Source organism: Centruroides sculpturatus, unplaced genomic scaffold, assembly GCF_000671375.1.
Source record: "Centruroides sculpturatus isolate CEXI.00-Female unplaced genomic scaffold, Cexi_2.0 scaffold31, whole genome shotgun sequence".
NCBI classification, from domain to species: Eukaryota; Metazoa; Arthropoda; class Arachnida; order Scorpiones; family Buthidae; genus Centruroides; species Centruroides sculpturatus.
Window position 1 is genome coordinate 1,432,695 of NW_019384496.1, and position 16,518 is coordinate 1,449,212.

Below are 16,518 nucleotides of genomic sequence, written 5' to 3' on the forward strand. Positions count from 1 at the left end.
AAGATAAGCATTTGAAAAACAAAAAATGCTTGGATGTTGTTTATGTAGAAAACTAAAACTTGTAGAGTATGCTGTAGATAGGAATCCACGGGGCAATAAAACAAAGGACACAGTAAATGACCAACACGTGCACGGAAACAAAGAAAAGGTTTATTTTTACCAATATAACGACCACTCTCCTCAACGGGTACAGAGACCAGAATAATCCTTATAACGGGAGTTCACACGTTTTATATCTCCCGCTGTCCGGAAGTCCGCTTTACCACGTGTCCCACCTTGGACCAATCGGAAAGCTCCACCCAAGCGGTGACATCATAACACACACACACACACGTGACATCGCATAAATGACAAAAACCCGATACAAAACACAAAGGAACCCGACAAAAAATATATATACATACATATAATAACAATACATAGTCGCGTAGCGCTACAAACTATTCAAAATGTCATGTCAGCATTTTCATTCTGAGAACTTATAAAATTTTATCATCAAAAATAATTTTAAAATTCTGAATTTAAATATTTAAAACATTTTTAATATATATAAAAAATGATATCATTCTGGATTCATTAATAAGAATATACAGTTTCTAAATATTTTGTTACGATTATACTAATTTAAACAATATACAGATAGAAATTGAACTGAAATTAATTACAAACATTTATACAGTGAAATTCAGACATATTAAAGGCTGCAAGTGACAGATGAGACTGAAAAAGTAACTAGAATTCTTTAATAAGTAACCAGAAAGTAATCTTATGGTAAATAATGAGTATGTCCAGTACACTCAACATCTATATAACAGTAGATTACATCTATTGTTATGTACTGTACATAAACATCTACATAACAGTTATTATCACCAAATTATCATATCTACAATTTAAGCTTGTCCAGTTATAAGATAAAGATTGCTTTGATAATCATTTTAAAAGTCATACTATAAACAATTACATAAGATTTTACATAAGAGTTATTCAGACTACATAAGATTTTTCAAGCCATTATAAACATTGTTCCACAACTGTTCAACCGTTACATAGCTGCTGAGTGCACTGAATGTGTCCAATGTTCTGTTTCAATCAACTTAGCCCAAGAAGTTATATACTGGGAATTTCTGTATTAGGTGGTAATGTGCATGAAAAATGAAACAACTGAAATCTGATCTTAGTATTTGTATTTATTCTTATTTTTGTAAAATAAAATAATAAAATGCATTCTCCTCATTTCTTGCAATGTTTTAGATTATTATTTGTACATAATTTTACAAGATAAGTTGTAAAATTTGACTTGAAGCATGTAAGTGAAAATAAGAATAAAATGAATTAAACTAAACAAAGTAATGCTCAAACTAATAATCAACTAAATGAAAATCAAAGGCAAAACAAACAAGTCCAGATTGAGTAAGAAATCCACATCAAAACAGAAGGGAGAAAAAAAAATAAAACAAATTATGTACATATTTATCCACAATTTTTTCATTTTTTCTGAAAGAAATTTGTTTGATTCCAGATTGAAGAAACTTTTCTGAAATTTGCTTGAGCTTCACAGATCTTACAATACTTGAGACCTTAATATGAAAAACTGTTGCAGTATTTCATTATGTTGACAACAATAACTTATTATGGAATGAAAAAGAGGTCCACAAAGATGTTTTAATGGAAATTAATGCAAAAAAAAAAGTAGTTTGGGTAATCCTACAAATGGATCAAGTTCACAACACAAGTGCCCATTATTTAGATATGAACATCACAAAAACTTACACTTTCCTCTCAATTTCCAACATTCACTGTTTGAAAAATGAATGTTTTTGGCTATATTCAGTGGCCTGCATCAGGTTAATCCATATATAAGATAAATCCTAAAGCTGGAACTAATATGAATATCACTGTTATGAAGAGGGAGAGGGGGATTTAATAACTGAGGCATAGTTCATAATAACTGAGGCCATTCTAATTTCAAGCATACAAGAACCATTATGGAAAAGAGATTACTTATATAAAAATAGGACAATCTTACAGATACACAGAAACATTAATATTTTAATAGAAATATTTTTCATACTGAATAGGCAACACATCCTAACAAACATAGATTGAGAAAAGAGTAATTTCACATTTAATTGAAAAAAACCAGTTAAGAACATAGCAGACTCTAATTTACAAATAATAAAATTAAGTCATCCTACAGTCTTCAACTACATTTGAAATGAAAAAGAAAAATTACTTCAAACAGAAAGAGCAGAAGTATAACCAGATCCCACTAAATAAAAAAAAATGAGAACTAAAATTGTGAATAAGTAGTACCTATAGACAATTGAAAAATTGATTAGAACAACAAAGAAAAGATATGTGAATGAAAAATATTTGTATTAAAGTATTAATGTTTTGAATTCCTTTTTCACCAGTAAAGATATTAAAAGTAAATTTCCAACAGATACTTGAAATTAGAATGGCCTGACATATCCAATTTTGGAATAAGCTATCTTATACTCGAATGTGTCTTTTGAGGTATAATGACACAAAAAAGAATGGTCTAGATCAGTGTTTCTCAACCTCTAACGAATTGTTGCCCCCTTCAATAAAACCGTTACCTATTATCGCCACCTTCACTTCAAAATTCCAATGCCGAGGACCAAGACTAACGCCAAATTCATACTGCATTGAATAAACTAGTGACTAGTATAATGTTATTTGTTTAATTATTGTACGATATAACGAATAAAATATCTAATTATTCTTAATATAATGTTTTACTATATCGCCCAGAAAATTGTTTTTGCCCCCAAAATATAAATTATTACTAATTGCCCCCTCAACATGGAAAAACGCCTACATGGGGGCGATATTGCCCCCGTTGAAAAACACTGGCCTAGATCAATGGATATAGTCATAGACAAGGACAAGGTACAGTAGTTGTAATGAAAGTGGTTTTAAAATTGCTCATGTGGGTCTTCTAAAATCCTTATTCCTCTTTTTTAGTTTATATTACTTCCTTTTTAATTATTTTTTTAAAGAAATCCATGTTGGTTAACTTTAAGTACTTGAAATTATTTATTATGTAATTTATGTTACTTATACTTCAAAGAATATATATTCAATTTAGAATTTTGAGATTAGAACATTATTTTTTTCAAGTAGTTCTTATAATGGAATTATAAATGTCCTGAAAACATTAATCTTCCTAAAATTAAAAAATTTTTTAAGAAGAATGCCTGAAATACAAGATACTCATTTTTATTAATACTGCCTTAGATTATTTATATTGAATAAAAGTATATTATAGATATATAACAACATAAATGTAAGGAATATGTAATTTTCAAATAGAGATTAATATATTTAAACTATAAATTATTGGATTCAGTTATATTATAATGATCAAACATACAATTTTTAAACTTACTTCTGAATATAGCAGAAATCCATCGGCATCACATGGAAGCAAGTCATCAACTACAACTGATTTCCAATAACCATTTTTATATAACTGAAAGTGATAGGCTCCTTCTGGACATATATTTTTTGTAACAATAACTCTTTCTAATAGCTGTGGCTGTTTAACTAATACAGTCAAAGCACTCACAAGCCAACAATTTCCAAGAGAACCTATGCAAAATTTTAAAAAATAAATAAGAATTATATGTATGTATATTCATAATGTGATTTCTCATTTTTAAACTAAATTAATACATCAAATCATTGATAAACCAATAAAAATATCTATTAAGTTATTTTATCTCCTTCAAAAATAATTAGAATATACAGCTTTAACAATGATGTTGTCAATACATAATGTTGACAACATCATTGCCTCAGAGTCTGGGATGTGTAAGAAACGACTAACAAAGGAATCCTGGTCCTTTGTCTGCCAGTGTCTTGTGCAATAAAGACAATTGTAAGAAGTCATGAACTTGTTCTTTTTCATTGCAGTAAAGACAATATTTGGCAACAAGAATCATATCTGATATTTTGCACAAGTACTGTGTTTCCATAAGACTCTGGGTTATGTTCAGTGACACCTGAATAAAGAATTTTAGTAAATCCCATTTATCATTATAAATTAGACTCTCACAGATATCCTTACCTTACTCAGAATTTAATCTTAGGGGGAGCCGAGTTGAATGGATAAAAAACTTTTAATGTGAATTCATTAAAAATTTCTACCTAATGTGACTGCTAATTCATAAGTAGGATAGAAATAAAAGATATGACACAATACAGTATAAATAAATAAATGAATTTTGCTTAGAAAAAGATTTTTGGAAAATTTTCTAACGTTTTCTTTTTCCTTTTACTTTGGGGGTGCCAAGGCCCCTTCCCTCTTTGGGTGTGCCACTGGTTATGTTAATTAATATGTCTACTTTTGGGAGTATTAATGAATTTGATCCCCCCAATACGCTGGGTTCTTGGAAAACGTACAAAGAATGCTTGGAAGTCTATCTACAGTCAAACCTCGGTTTTTGAACTTAATTCGATATTCGTTCCTAAAAGTTGTTCGAAAACCGAAACAAATTTTTCCATAAACAATATAAAATGGATTAATCCGTTCTCGACTCCCCCAAAACAAGGCCTTATTTTTTTTTTTTCTTTTTATCTGTATTTCATGCATTTTATTTATGCAATTATTATAATTTTGGTTTTAATTAACTGGATATTTAGTATTAATAAATACTCGTACTAAATATTAATATTATATTAATACATTTTTGTTATTGAACATAAGCATACTTAAACACAAACTCGTGGATGTCATTTATATTAGGCGAATGTCAATTAACGCGATTTTTATTAATTCATTTAAATTCAATTGTGACACGTACCGAAAAACGGATCGCGGACTTACGGACTAATTAGATCGTTAGCTAATTAGATCGTATATACGGGATTGTCCCTCTTTTTAAAGAAATGTCCCGGTGTCCAGACAAATTTTGTCGGGACGCCCATTTGTCCCGTATTTAGCAAAAGAAATGACAAAATTTCAAAGTCATTTTATACGAAACAAAAAATAAATAATACTTTAACCAAATTGGATACCCTTCAATCCTCATATGTCATATAAATCATTGGAGTAGAACTGGGGAATATAACATGACTTCAGAAGAGAACCTGTGGGAAAAAGTTGTATCTAAAATTATCAATCATATATCGTTACATCCCACTGGATAAAATTTATGAGTCTGGGACAGTGGTAGCGAAGGGATTAAAATAATGGCCGGATGGCCGAGCGGTCAAGGTGGCAGCCTACCGCTCTGGGGGACCCGGGTTCGAATCCAAACGGGTCGAAAAATCCCCAGGGATCTTTCGTGGGTGGTCCGTTCGGATACGTCGGGCCCCGTCCCTCACCACCCGGCAGCCTTATTGTGGGCCTGGCCGAACCCATAATGGGCTTGCAAAAAGAGGTCCTCTCAGTGCCCACAGGGTGGAAAGAGTTAAAAAAACACACATTAGGTTTTTTAGACCTAAGGGGTTTTAAGTTGCGCTTTACAGAGAACACTCTAAAACCTGTTTCTAAATGACGTTACGAGCTGCTCGTGACGTCATTTCGCTACATTCTCGCTGCATAAAGAAACGCGGCCTTACCTACTTTCCAAATGGAAGATATTTTTTAAAGTTGGCTACTGCGCACACTTATCAAGAATTAAAAGTTGATGGGGAATCTTCAGAGGTGTTAACTATAAACACTATTAATCAAGGGACTATTCCAAGTAACCAGACTACCTTTCGAGAACTCGGCAGCCATAGATATTTTTCAGCGTTTTATGGAATCATTGTTAGCAAGTATATTCGGAATAGCAATATATTTGGATGACATAGGCTAATGATTGAAGGAAAAGATATCGAAAAGCATAATGATAGAATGCATAAATATTGAAGAGACTGGTGAAGAGCTCGTTTAAAGCTATAGCCGAATAAATGTGAATTTTATAGAGTTGCTGGGCTATGCAATTGACTCGATAGGCACACGCCAAACCCACAAAAATTAGAAGCAGTAAAAATGGCTCCCATACCTAAAACTAAAACAGACTTAAATTACAAGCCTTTCTTGGACTCATTTTTATGAAAGATTCTTATCAAACAAGACGACTATGTTAGAACCCTCTGCACAGACTATTAGATAAAGAATCCAAGTGAACTGGACGACAGGGCTTTCTCTAAAGCAAAAGAAATGCCGACTTCAGAAAGAATTGTAGTCAGAGGATTAGCTACCGTGGAGCAGTTGGAGCAAAGTGCTCCAGGCGCACGAATCATGAGGGCGCAAAGTTAGAAAAGGCAAAATAAAATTTGTAAAAACATTTGTAAAAAATGTTTGGTTTTAATAATTAATCAATTAACTATTAGATTTGAATCCGTTCGACAATTTTGTACACTTTTTAAGTGTTTATCACTTGCATATCTTGTGGCGTCATCTGACAAAAATATTCTAGAAGGATCAGAATTTTTAAAATCGGCACATCCCTCCAACATTTCGCCTAGTTTTGGACCTCAATTGCTTCGATTTAAAATGTTTTTTTTTTATACTCAGGTAAAATAAATTACTTCTAAACGCGAAGTTGTCGAACTGCTTTTAATTCACACTGCAGCCTCAAGTAGTTCTCCAACATTATTACAGCACGCCTCATTTTTTTAACTTTACCGGCGACGACAGCGACAGCAGAACGAAGTTTTTCAAAATTAAAATTAATCAAAACTTATTTAAGAAGAAGCAGCATGTCACAACACTATCTTAGTTCCTTGGCTATATCAATTGAAAAAACAATAGCTTGTCAACTTGATCTGGAGAATGTGATTGGCCAATTTGCAAACGAAAACGCGAGAAAACAACAATCTTGAAGATTTTTTTAATGTGTTATTATGTATTTGTTATGAAACTAAACTTGCATACATTTTGTCAATACAGTTTTTATACTATGTAGTAAATATTATTAGGTACTCCGTGCTTAAAGAATTATATTTTGTTTTATTATTATATTATATTAGACTATATTATAATAATAATATAGTCTAATATAATATAATAACACTTTTTATTAAATTGAATATCTTATTGTTGAAATGCCTTGAATCTCAAATAAATTAAGTAAGGTTTTAAATCGAAATAATTAAATATATGTTTTTAAATTAAATGTTCAAAACAAATTTCGCGAGACCTCTTCCGAGGAACAAGGGGCGAACCGATTCTACTTGTTCAAGACACTGAAATATGTAGCTACGCTACTGATTGTAGTACATTATAACAAAAAAATTGTCCGTTGTTCTTGTGATTCATTATCACACGGCTGCATTCTATCCACGTCATAGATGGTAAAGAAAGGCTTCAGAAATGATCCTTTGAAGTATGATCTTGGTAAAGAAAAGCTAATAGTTACTTGTAGAACGTTAAATAAAGCGGAACGGAACTACACAATCATTGATCTTTTTTTTCTTTTTAACTCTTTTCGCCCTGTGGGCACTAAGAGGGCCTATTTTTTTAGCAAGCCCATTGTGAGTTCGGCCAAGCCCACAATGGGGCGGCCGGGTGGTGAGGGACGGGACCCGACATATCCGAACGGACCACCCCCCGAAAAATTCCTGGGGATTATTTGACCCGTCTGGATTCGATCCCGGGTCCCCCAGAGCGGTGGGATGCCACCTTAACCGCTCTGCCATCCGACCTACAATCATTGATTGTGAAGTCTTGGCATTTGTCCTTATCTTGAAGGCAGTACCTTACCTTAATCAATATCTTGAAGGCAGTACCCTACCTTCAAGATATTGATTAAATTTCTTTAATCAATATATTGAAGGTAGGGTATTCAAAGTACTGACAGATCATGAGCCATTGCTTGAGTTATTAGATCCCCAAAAAATACTTTCCATATTATCGCCAAGTATGTGGCGTTGGACACTCATGTTATCATCATATAATTTCACTTTGGTGTAAAGGCTTGGGAAAAAGCAAGAAAATGCAGGTGGAATGAATAGATTACCACTCAAAACCTGCGAAAGTGAATATCCGGAACCAGCTGACATATTCTTAATGGAAATGAATCAGCAATCACTTTTGGAAGCAAGAATAGTAGCATCACTTAGGAAAAGAGCCTGTATTATCCAGAGTATTAAGGTGGATTAAAAAGGGAAGGCGCAAACTCAATTGGAAGAAAAATTCAAACCTTATAATAACAGGAAGAATGAACTGTCTACGCAAAATGATTGCATCCTTTGGAGAGCTAGAGTCTTGATATCTCCGAAATTGACAGACAATGTACTAAAATTGTTGCATTCAACTATTTAAGTATTGTTAAAACGAAAGCTCAGAAGTCATGTCTAGTGACCAAGACGGACAAGGATATCGAACAATTAGTAAGTAATTGTAGCGAATGTCAACAAACAAGAAACAATTCGAGGAATACATCTCCTCACTCGTGGACCTGATCTTCTAGACCTTGGTCTAGATTACATGTAGATTTAGCAGGCCAGAAGTAAAAATGACCAATTCTGTAACATATACTTTTTTTAACTCTTTCCGCCCTGTGGGCACTAAGAGGGCCTCNTTATTAAATCCGAAAATTCTACAGTAGTTTACATTTAGTAGTAATTTAATAATTAATTAAGAAATGATTTAATATTTTATCGTATTTTGTTATTTGAAAGGTCTGTCATGTTGAAGTAGAGGACTTGCTGTGACGTCACATAGATCCAAGGTCATGCTAACAAATATACGGGATCAGGCTATCCTTGTAGTTTAAAGTCCTTGGCCTAAAACTCTACTAGAATGATGTCTAGCAGAGATGAAATTTTGGGAAAAATTGTACTTACGAGCAATCCGCCACCGAGGATAAAATCACTGAATTATGATCCTGAGTTCGCGCCTCGCAAACGGACTGGCCATGTGGAGTTTTACGGGTTTTTTCACGTTTTTAACACCTAAATAAGGACCAGTTTCCCGTAAAGACCTCCGGAGGCATCGCCCACGTGTCGCGTTGGCGTATATAAACAAACTTAAGGCCAATCATTACGTAAAATATATAAACACCGTTCAAAGATTTACACGCTTCTATTATTTAAACTAAATAATAAAATATGAACATACATACATTCATAGTACCCAGACACGAAGCACACGTAATGTTGAATAAAATGTATTAGCGTTATTGTTATAATTTCTAATAATTTACTATATTGTTCAAAAACAAATACTTTGAACAATGCGCGACGTCCGAGGCAGATAAGACGTCAGCCTATCCTTCTGGGGGAACCCGGGATCGAATCCAGACGAGCAACTTCTTAGGAATATTTCATGGGCGGTCTGACTGGGATATGTCGAGTCCCGTTCCTCACCAACTAGAGCCCCCTTTGTGAGCCTGGCCAAACCCCAAGAAAGGTACGAAAAAATACTCTCTTAGTTCCCACAGAATGGAAAGAGAGAGAAAAAAGCCAAATTATTTTTGAAACAAAGGACCCTGCACACACCTAATGACTGGTTTATGGAAACAGCCGAGAGGTCAAGGTGAAAGCCTATTGTTTCCGGGTCCCACAGATTTTTGATTTTTTGGGGAGGTCCCTCACCATTTTGGGTTCGGCTGCCCCATTGTGGGCCCGGCCTGCTAAAAGAGGCCCTCTTAGTGCCTTAGTTCCCACGGGGCAGAGTTTAAAAAAGACTGATTTATGGAATTTTGGAATTATAGAGTAAGCCAGTGTGGTGATAAACTTTTCCCAATCTTTTTAATGCAGTACCAATATAATACATAGTTGTGTAGGATGTTTTTAGTATTGTATACGTTCAGCATAGGTCATATTGAATATTAAAATGTCTTTAAATAAACTTAAAATTAAAAAAACTTGTAATTTTTTTAAAATGCAGGTAACCCTCGTATAACACGGTAGTTACGTTCCAAAAAATTGCCGTGTTATGCGAAAAGGAGGGTTAGGTTCCAAAAATTAAAAAAACATGCTACTATATTTTCATAATTAAGATAAATATCTTCATTAAAATTTTCTTAAGTGATACATATTAATATAAATTAAACAATGTTTTCTTTGTCATCNTATTATAATAATAATATAGTCTAATATAATATAATAACACTTTTTATTAAATTGAATATCTTATTGTTGAAATGCCTTGAATCTCAAATAAATTAAGTAAGGTTTTAAATCGAAATAATTAAATATATGTTTTTAAATTAAATGTTCAAAACAAATTTCGCGAGACCTCTTCCGAGGAACAAGGGGCGAACCGATTCTACTTGTTCAAGACACTGAAATATGTAGCTACGCTACTGATTGTAGTACATTATAACAAAAAAATTGTCCGTTGTTCTTGTGATTCATTATCACACGGCTGCATTCTATCCACGTCATAGATGGTAAAGAAAGGCTTCAGAAATGATCCTTTGAAGTATGATCTTGGTAAAGAAAAGCTAATAGCTTATACTTGTAGAACGTGAAATAAAGCGGAACGGAACTACACAATCATTGATCTTTTTTTTCTTTTTAACTCCTTTCGCCCTGTGGGCACTAAGAGGGCCTATTTTTTTAGCAAGCCCATTGTGAGTTCGGCCAAGCCCACAATGGGGCGGCCGGGTGGTGAGGGACGGGACCCGACATATCCGAACGGACCACCCCCCGAAAAATTCCTGGGGATTATTTGACCCGTCTGGATTCGATTCCGGGTCCCCCAGAGCGGTGGGATGCCACCTTAACCGCTCTGCCATCCGGCCTACAATCATTGATTGTGAAGTCTTGGCATTTGTCCTTATCTTGAAGGCAGTACCTTACCTTAATCAATATCTTGAAGGCAGTACCCTACCTTCAAGATATTGATTAAATTTCTTTAATCAATATATTGAAGGTAGGGTATTCAAAGTACTGACAGATCATGAGCCATTGCTTGAGTTATTAGATCCCCAAAAAATACTTTCCATATTATCGCCAAGTATGTTGCGTTGGACACTCATGTTATCATCATATAATTTCACTTTGGTGTAAAGGCTTGGGAAAAAGCAAGAAAATGCAGGTGGAATGAATAGATTACCACTCAAAACCTGCGAAAGTGAATATCCGGAACCAGCTGACATATTCTTAATGGAAATGAATCAGCAATCACTTTTGGAAGCAAGAATAGTAGCATCACTTAGGAAAAGAGCCTGTATTATCCAGAGTATTAAGGTGGATTAAAAAGGGAAGGCGCAAACTCAATTGGAAGAAAAATTCAAACCTTATAATAACAGGAAGAATGAACTGTCTACGCAAAATGATTGCATCCTTTGGAGAGCTAGAGTCTTGATATCTCCGAAATTGACAGACAATGTACTAAAATTGTTGCATTCAACTATTTAAGTATTGTTAAAACGAAAGCTCAGAAGTCATGTCTAGTGACCAAGACGGACAAGGATATCGAACAATTAGTAAGTAATTGTAGCGAATGTCAACAAACAAGAAACAATTCGAGGAATACATCTCCTCACTCGTGGACCTGATCTTCTAGACCTTGGTCTAGATTACATATAGATTTAGCAGGCCAGAAGTAAAAATGACCAATTCTGTAACATATACTTTTTTTAACTCTTTCCGCCCTGTGGGCACTAAGAGGGCCTCTTTTTGCAAGCCCATTATGGGTTCGGCCAGGCCCACAATGGGGCTGCCGGGTGGTGAGGGACATGACCCGACATATCCGAACGGACCACCCCCGAAAAATTTCTGGGGTTTTTTCGACCCGTTCGGATTCGAGCCCAAGTCCCCCAGAGCGGTGGACTGCCACCTTGACCGCTCGGCCATCCGGCCGCTGTTCTGTAACATCTATAACAGTTATCACTGTGCTACATAATCTACTCTAAATGCACGGCATACCTTATATTATTGTATCGGATAATGGAGAACCTTTGTCAGTCAAGAATTTTAAGAATTTCTACAAAAAAACACGTCCACCATATTAGATTTTCTCCATATCACCCTGCGTCGAATGGTGAAACAGAAGTATTACTCAAACCGTAAAGAATCAGTTCACACGAAACAGGAAAATCTCCAGCAGAACTTTTAATGAACCGGAAATTGGTGACTCTCCTAGATCGTTTACTTCTGTAGGCGATGCAGTGCGTCGACGTCAAGACAAAATAATTCCTCGTTCCTTACCAAAGGATACAGACACCGACCGTACAAACAGTAAACCGGAAAAACAAACAACCCTAACCCTAAAGAAATCAGCACTTTAGCGAAAGACAAGTGCTATTCGCAGTCAACCAAAGTATCTTGAAGATTTTATAACTCTACAGATTAAGAGAGGAGAAATTGTTATGTATTGGCAAAATCATTGCCTCGGGGTTTCTATACATTGGCAATACCATTGCCTCGGGGTATGGTGGTATAAAAAAACTGCTAACAAAGAAACTCTGGTCCTTTGTTTGGCCAACATCTTACGTAAAAGAAGTGCAATAAAGACAGTTGTAGGGAGTCATGGACTTGTTCTTTTTATAGTAGTTAAAACATAATGAGTTGTAACATTAAAAGCCTTTAAAAAAATATGGTGCATTTCTTTTGGAGTTTCTCTCGTGTATCTTAATATAAGATTTATACTTTTCCAGTGATTCAATGATATCAAACTGAGTAAGACGTTGCAAAATTTTATATTCAGAATTTTTTCATTGCATTAATTTCTCAACGAACATTCATTTCCCAGTAAAAGGCCAAAATAAACATAAGATAAGTAAACTCATGATTTGTTCTTTCAAATATTGAAAATAACAATAAAATTATAAACGATCATAGCAATCACACAAGAGAGCTAACAGGTAGGAATTAGAAAAAAAAATCACATAAACAAATAATATTTCGTCACTGGCTTATTCAATCATCACAAAACTTCTTGACTAGAAGAATTGATTTTGTAAAAATCTAACATTTCACTTAAATTATAGTAAAGTATAATATCACATTTTCAAAAGTTCTAATTATAGTATTTTTCAACACAACACACTATACATAAGTATTCGTGCTGGAATATATACAGTATGGTGTGTTGTTTACTCTGAATAGCTTTTGTGGGAAATAATTTATAGCATTTGTCATTAAAATATGTTTGAAAATGCTGAATTTAATACCAGAGTAAAGAACTAAAACATTTGCATTTTTATTTTGGTATATCTTTTCAATTTTTCATTTACAGTTAGTTGAATGTAAAGAAATAAATCTATATACAGTATTAGAAATGAAAAGACATAGATTCATTGGAATAAGTTATAAATGTAATAGAAAACAGTACAAGAAAAAATTATTATTATTTTATTATCTGAATAGTTAAAATTTAATTTTTTATATATGGAATCACAGATTTCAATATATAAAGATTACAGTAAAGATATTTACTGTAATCATATAATAATTAGGATCAACTGAATAAATAAAAGATTGTAATTTAATCTAAAATTCATATACATAAAATTTTTAAAGATGCATTAATTAAGTATACAATAAGGAATTCAATCTTAATATTGAGAAAGTGCTAAATCATGGTATTACCTTGTATTATATCTGAAGCTTCTAACGGATATCGAATCATAACCCAATCTGTTTCAGATTCATCATAACAAGATTCTATTTTACAAGGTCTAAGCCATTGGCATTCTTCTTTATTAATTTTCGGATCATAATACAAGGATTTTGAAACCGGTGGAAAGCTTTCATCAATGAACTTTTCTTTACGCTATAAATTGAAATAAATAAATAACAAAATAAGAATATAACAGTTTTAAAAACAGTTTTTAAAATGTAATAATAATAATACTGAATAAAATTGTAAAAGTAAAAAAAAATATACATTTTTATAATATATTTTTTTAAATTTTCTTAATGAAAATATGTAAAGAACCGTAGAAATCAATTCATCAATTTATTAATCAGGACAAAATAGTACACCAATTCCGTTTTTTACGTGGTTGTTATGTTCCCAGAAAATCCATGTAAAGAAACTGTGTAAAGAAAGATACTGTCCGCATATAAAAGTGGAAGAGTGGTTCCCAACTAATGCTGGAAAAAACTGGAAATACTCCAAATCAGTTAACGAGTTTTGAATATCAGATGCAAAACTAGGTTGAATACAGTAGAATTACTGTTTTATTACCAGTAATATTAATAAAGGTATTTAACAGATAGCATTTGAAAAGTTTCTTGTTTAAAAATTAATTCACACTGGCTTTTACATTAATTTTAGTTTTAAAATTTAAACATTCCTCTTAACTGTTTATTAGGAAATCTTATAAACTGTGTATTATATATGTTACTGTGAAAGACCGAAATTAGAGAATGTCAATATTCTCCGGTGAATGTCGACACATACAAAATACGCCGGTGAAAGACCGAATATTTGGTTATATTATTATACAATCGAACAATCGCCGGTGTATATCGACAAGCACAGATAAGCTTTGGTGGAGGTCGAAACGACATCTGAGAAGCCGATGTCGACAGAGAGGGGACAGTCTGTCGCCAAATCCTTTGTGGGTAGCCGGAGGTAGGACAAGATCGTACAGTACCTCTTTTCCCAGCAACGGTTTGGTGGAAACCGCCCACTTTGTCACTGGATGGCGTTTTTGTTCTTTTCAACGGTTTGTCAGGTCGAGTGGCGGAGGATGAGAGGGGTCGTCAGTGGGCGATATCCGAATAAAAGACACCATTAACAGATCAATTCATAATCACGTAATAACGTAATCAGTTCGTAATTTATAAAGAAAAGTTACTTTCCATAGATGATATTTCTTCTCAAGAAATATCGCTGAGAGAAGCAGCTGCAGCTAATTCGAAAAGTGGAGGGCAAGGCTATACACGCTGTCATTGCAAAAAGAAGTGTTCCACGAATAAATGCAGTTGTAAAAGCAAGGGACTCTTGTGCAATTCAAAGTGCCTAACAGTTTAAGCTATTGCAATAAATAAGACTGTATAACGTTAATCACATAATTTATGTGTAAGTTTATTATTGTATTATTTTCTTTAATGATTTAGAATGTACTGTTCGTTTTAGGTTCAACAGTTTATTTACATGTGCTGTTACCTTAACGTAATAAAAATATTTTTATTCACTTACTCCGGCAAATATTTTAAATATTTTCCGGAGTAAGTGAGAAATAATGATATTTAGCAAATATTTCGTATATATGTTACTGTGAATGACCGATATCTGGCAAATGTCGAGATTCTCCGGTGAATGTCAGCATTCACACAGTCGTTTCGCGTATGTACGAAACATTTGCTAAATAATCATTATTTCTCACTTACACCGGCAAATGTCGACATTCAGCATGCACTGATGGTGAATGTTGAATAAAAATGTTTTTATTACGTTAAGACAAAAATACAACATTTTAATATGTCAAAATAGGAGAAAACTTAAGTAACAGCGCATGTAAATAAGCTGTTGAACCTAAAACGAACAGTACATTCTTAATCAGAAAAGAAAAATAATACGCAATAGTAAACTTATACATATATTATGTGATTAACGTTATAAAATCTTATTTATTGCAACAACTTAAACTGTTATGACACTTTGAATTTCACAAGAGTCCCTTGCTTTTACAACTGCATTTATTCGTGGAACACTTTATTTTGCAACGACAGCATGTATCATGTATAGCCTTGCCCTTCGCTTTTCGAATTAGCTGCAGCTGCTTCTCTCAGCGATGTTTCTTGTGAAGAAATATCATCTATGGAAAGTAAAGTAACTTTTCTTTACAAATTACGAACTGATTAAGGGAATAAAGCTGCTTGAGGGTACCATTTTTGTTTGTTAATTTATAAAAGTCGAAGTCTTCTATTCCAATAACAACCGCCAACACATTTCGGGCATCTGTACGGCCACGGTCGACATCAAGGACTTGTATTCACACGGTGTCACCAATTTGAGCAGAAGGAAATTTTCTTTTTGAGGTTCGTAACATTTTCGTTGCTCGCAGTAGAAGATTCTCTTTCGCGGCCGTTCTTTTTATAAAAATAACTTCGTGTTGTTCAGTCAGGGCTTGATATGAAGACGTGGTGGGTTGTAGCTCCTCTTCAATATTTTCCTTTGGAATATGGTATTCGTTATGGCCACTGCTCAATTTTCTTCAAAAGTATTAACAATTTCTTCGACCTCCACCAAAGCTTATCTGTGCTTGTCGACATACGCCGGCGATTGTTCGAATGTATAACAATATAACCAAATATTCGGTTTTTCACCGACGTATTTTGTATGAGTCGACATTCACCGGAGAATATCGACGTTCTCTGATTTCGGTCTTTTACAGTAACATATACATGAACGACTGTGTCAATGCTGACATTCACTGGAGAATGTTGACATTCGCCAGATATCGGTCATTCACAGTAATATAGGGGAGATCGGGGCAAGATCGGCATGTTAAGCTTTACTTAAATTTTGTGTAATAAATACTGCTGTAAACTGAAAAAAAAGCTTTGCATATTGTCTATTGGAATGTTACCTTACTATAGAACTGGTTAAAATCAGTTTGGAAATAAAAATAATTAAAATAATTACAA

The 16,518-nt window shown here is 33.7% G+C and overlaps 1 protein-coding gene across 1 annotated transcript in view; it reads right to left on the reverse strand.

The window, feature by feature from the left end:
* Window positions 1–16,518, reverse strand: part of LOC111621926 (calpain-D-like) — an 83,742-nt gene that overhangs the window by 57,441 nt on the left and 9,783 nt on the right. The window contains exons 3-4 of the mRNA XM_023364177.1: window positions 13,507–13,690; window positions 3,416–3,618 (exon numbers count right to left, since the gene is read on the reverse strand). Of these exons, the coding sequence (XP_023219945.1) occupies window positions 3,416–3,618; window positions 13,507–13,690 (387 nt within the window). The remainder of the gene's footprint in view (window positions 1–3,415; window positions 3,619–13,506; window positions 13,691–16,518) is intronic.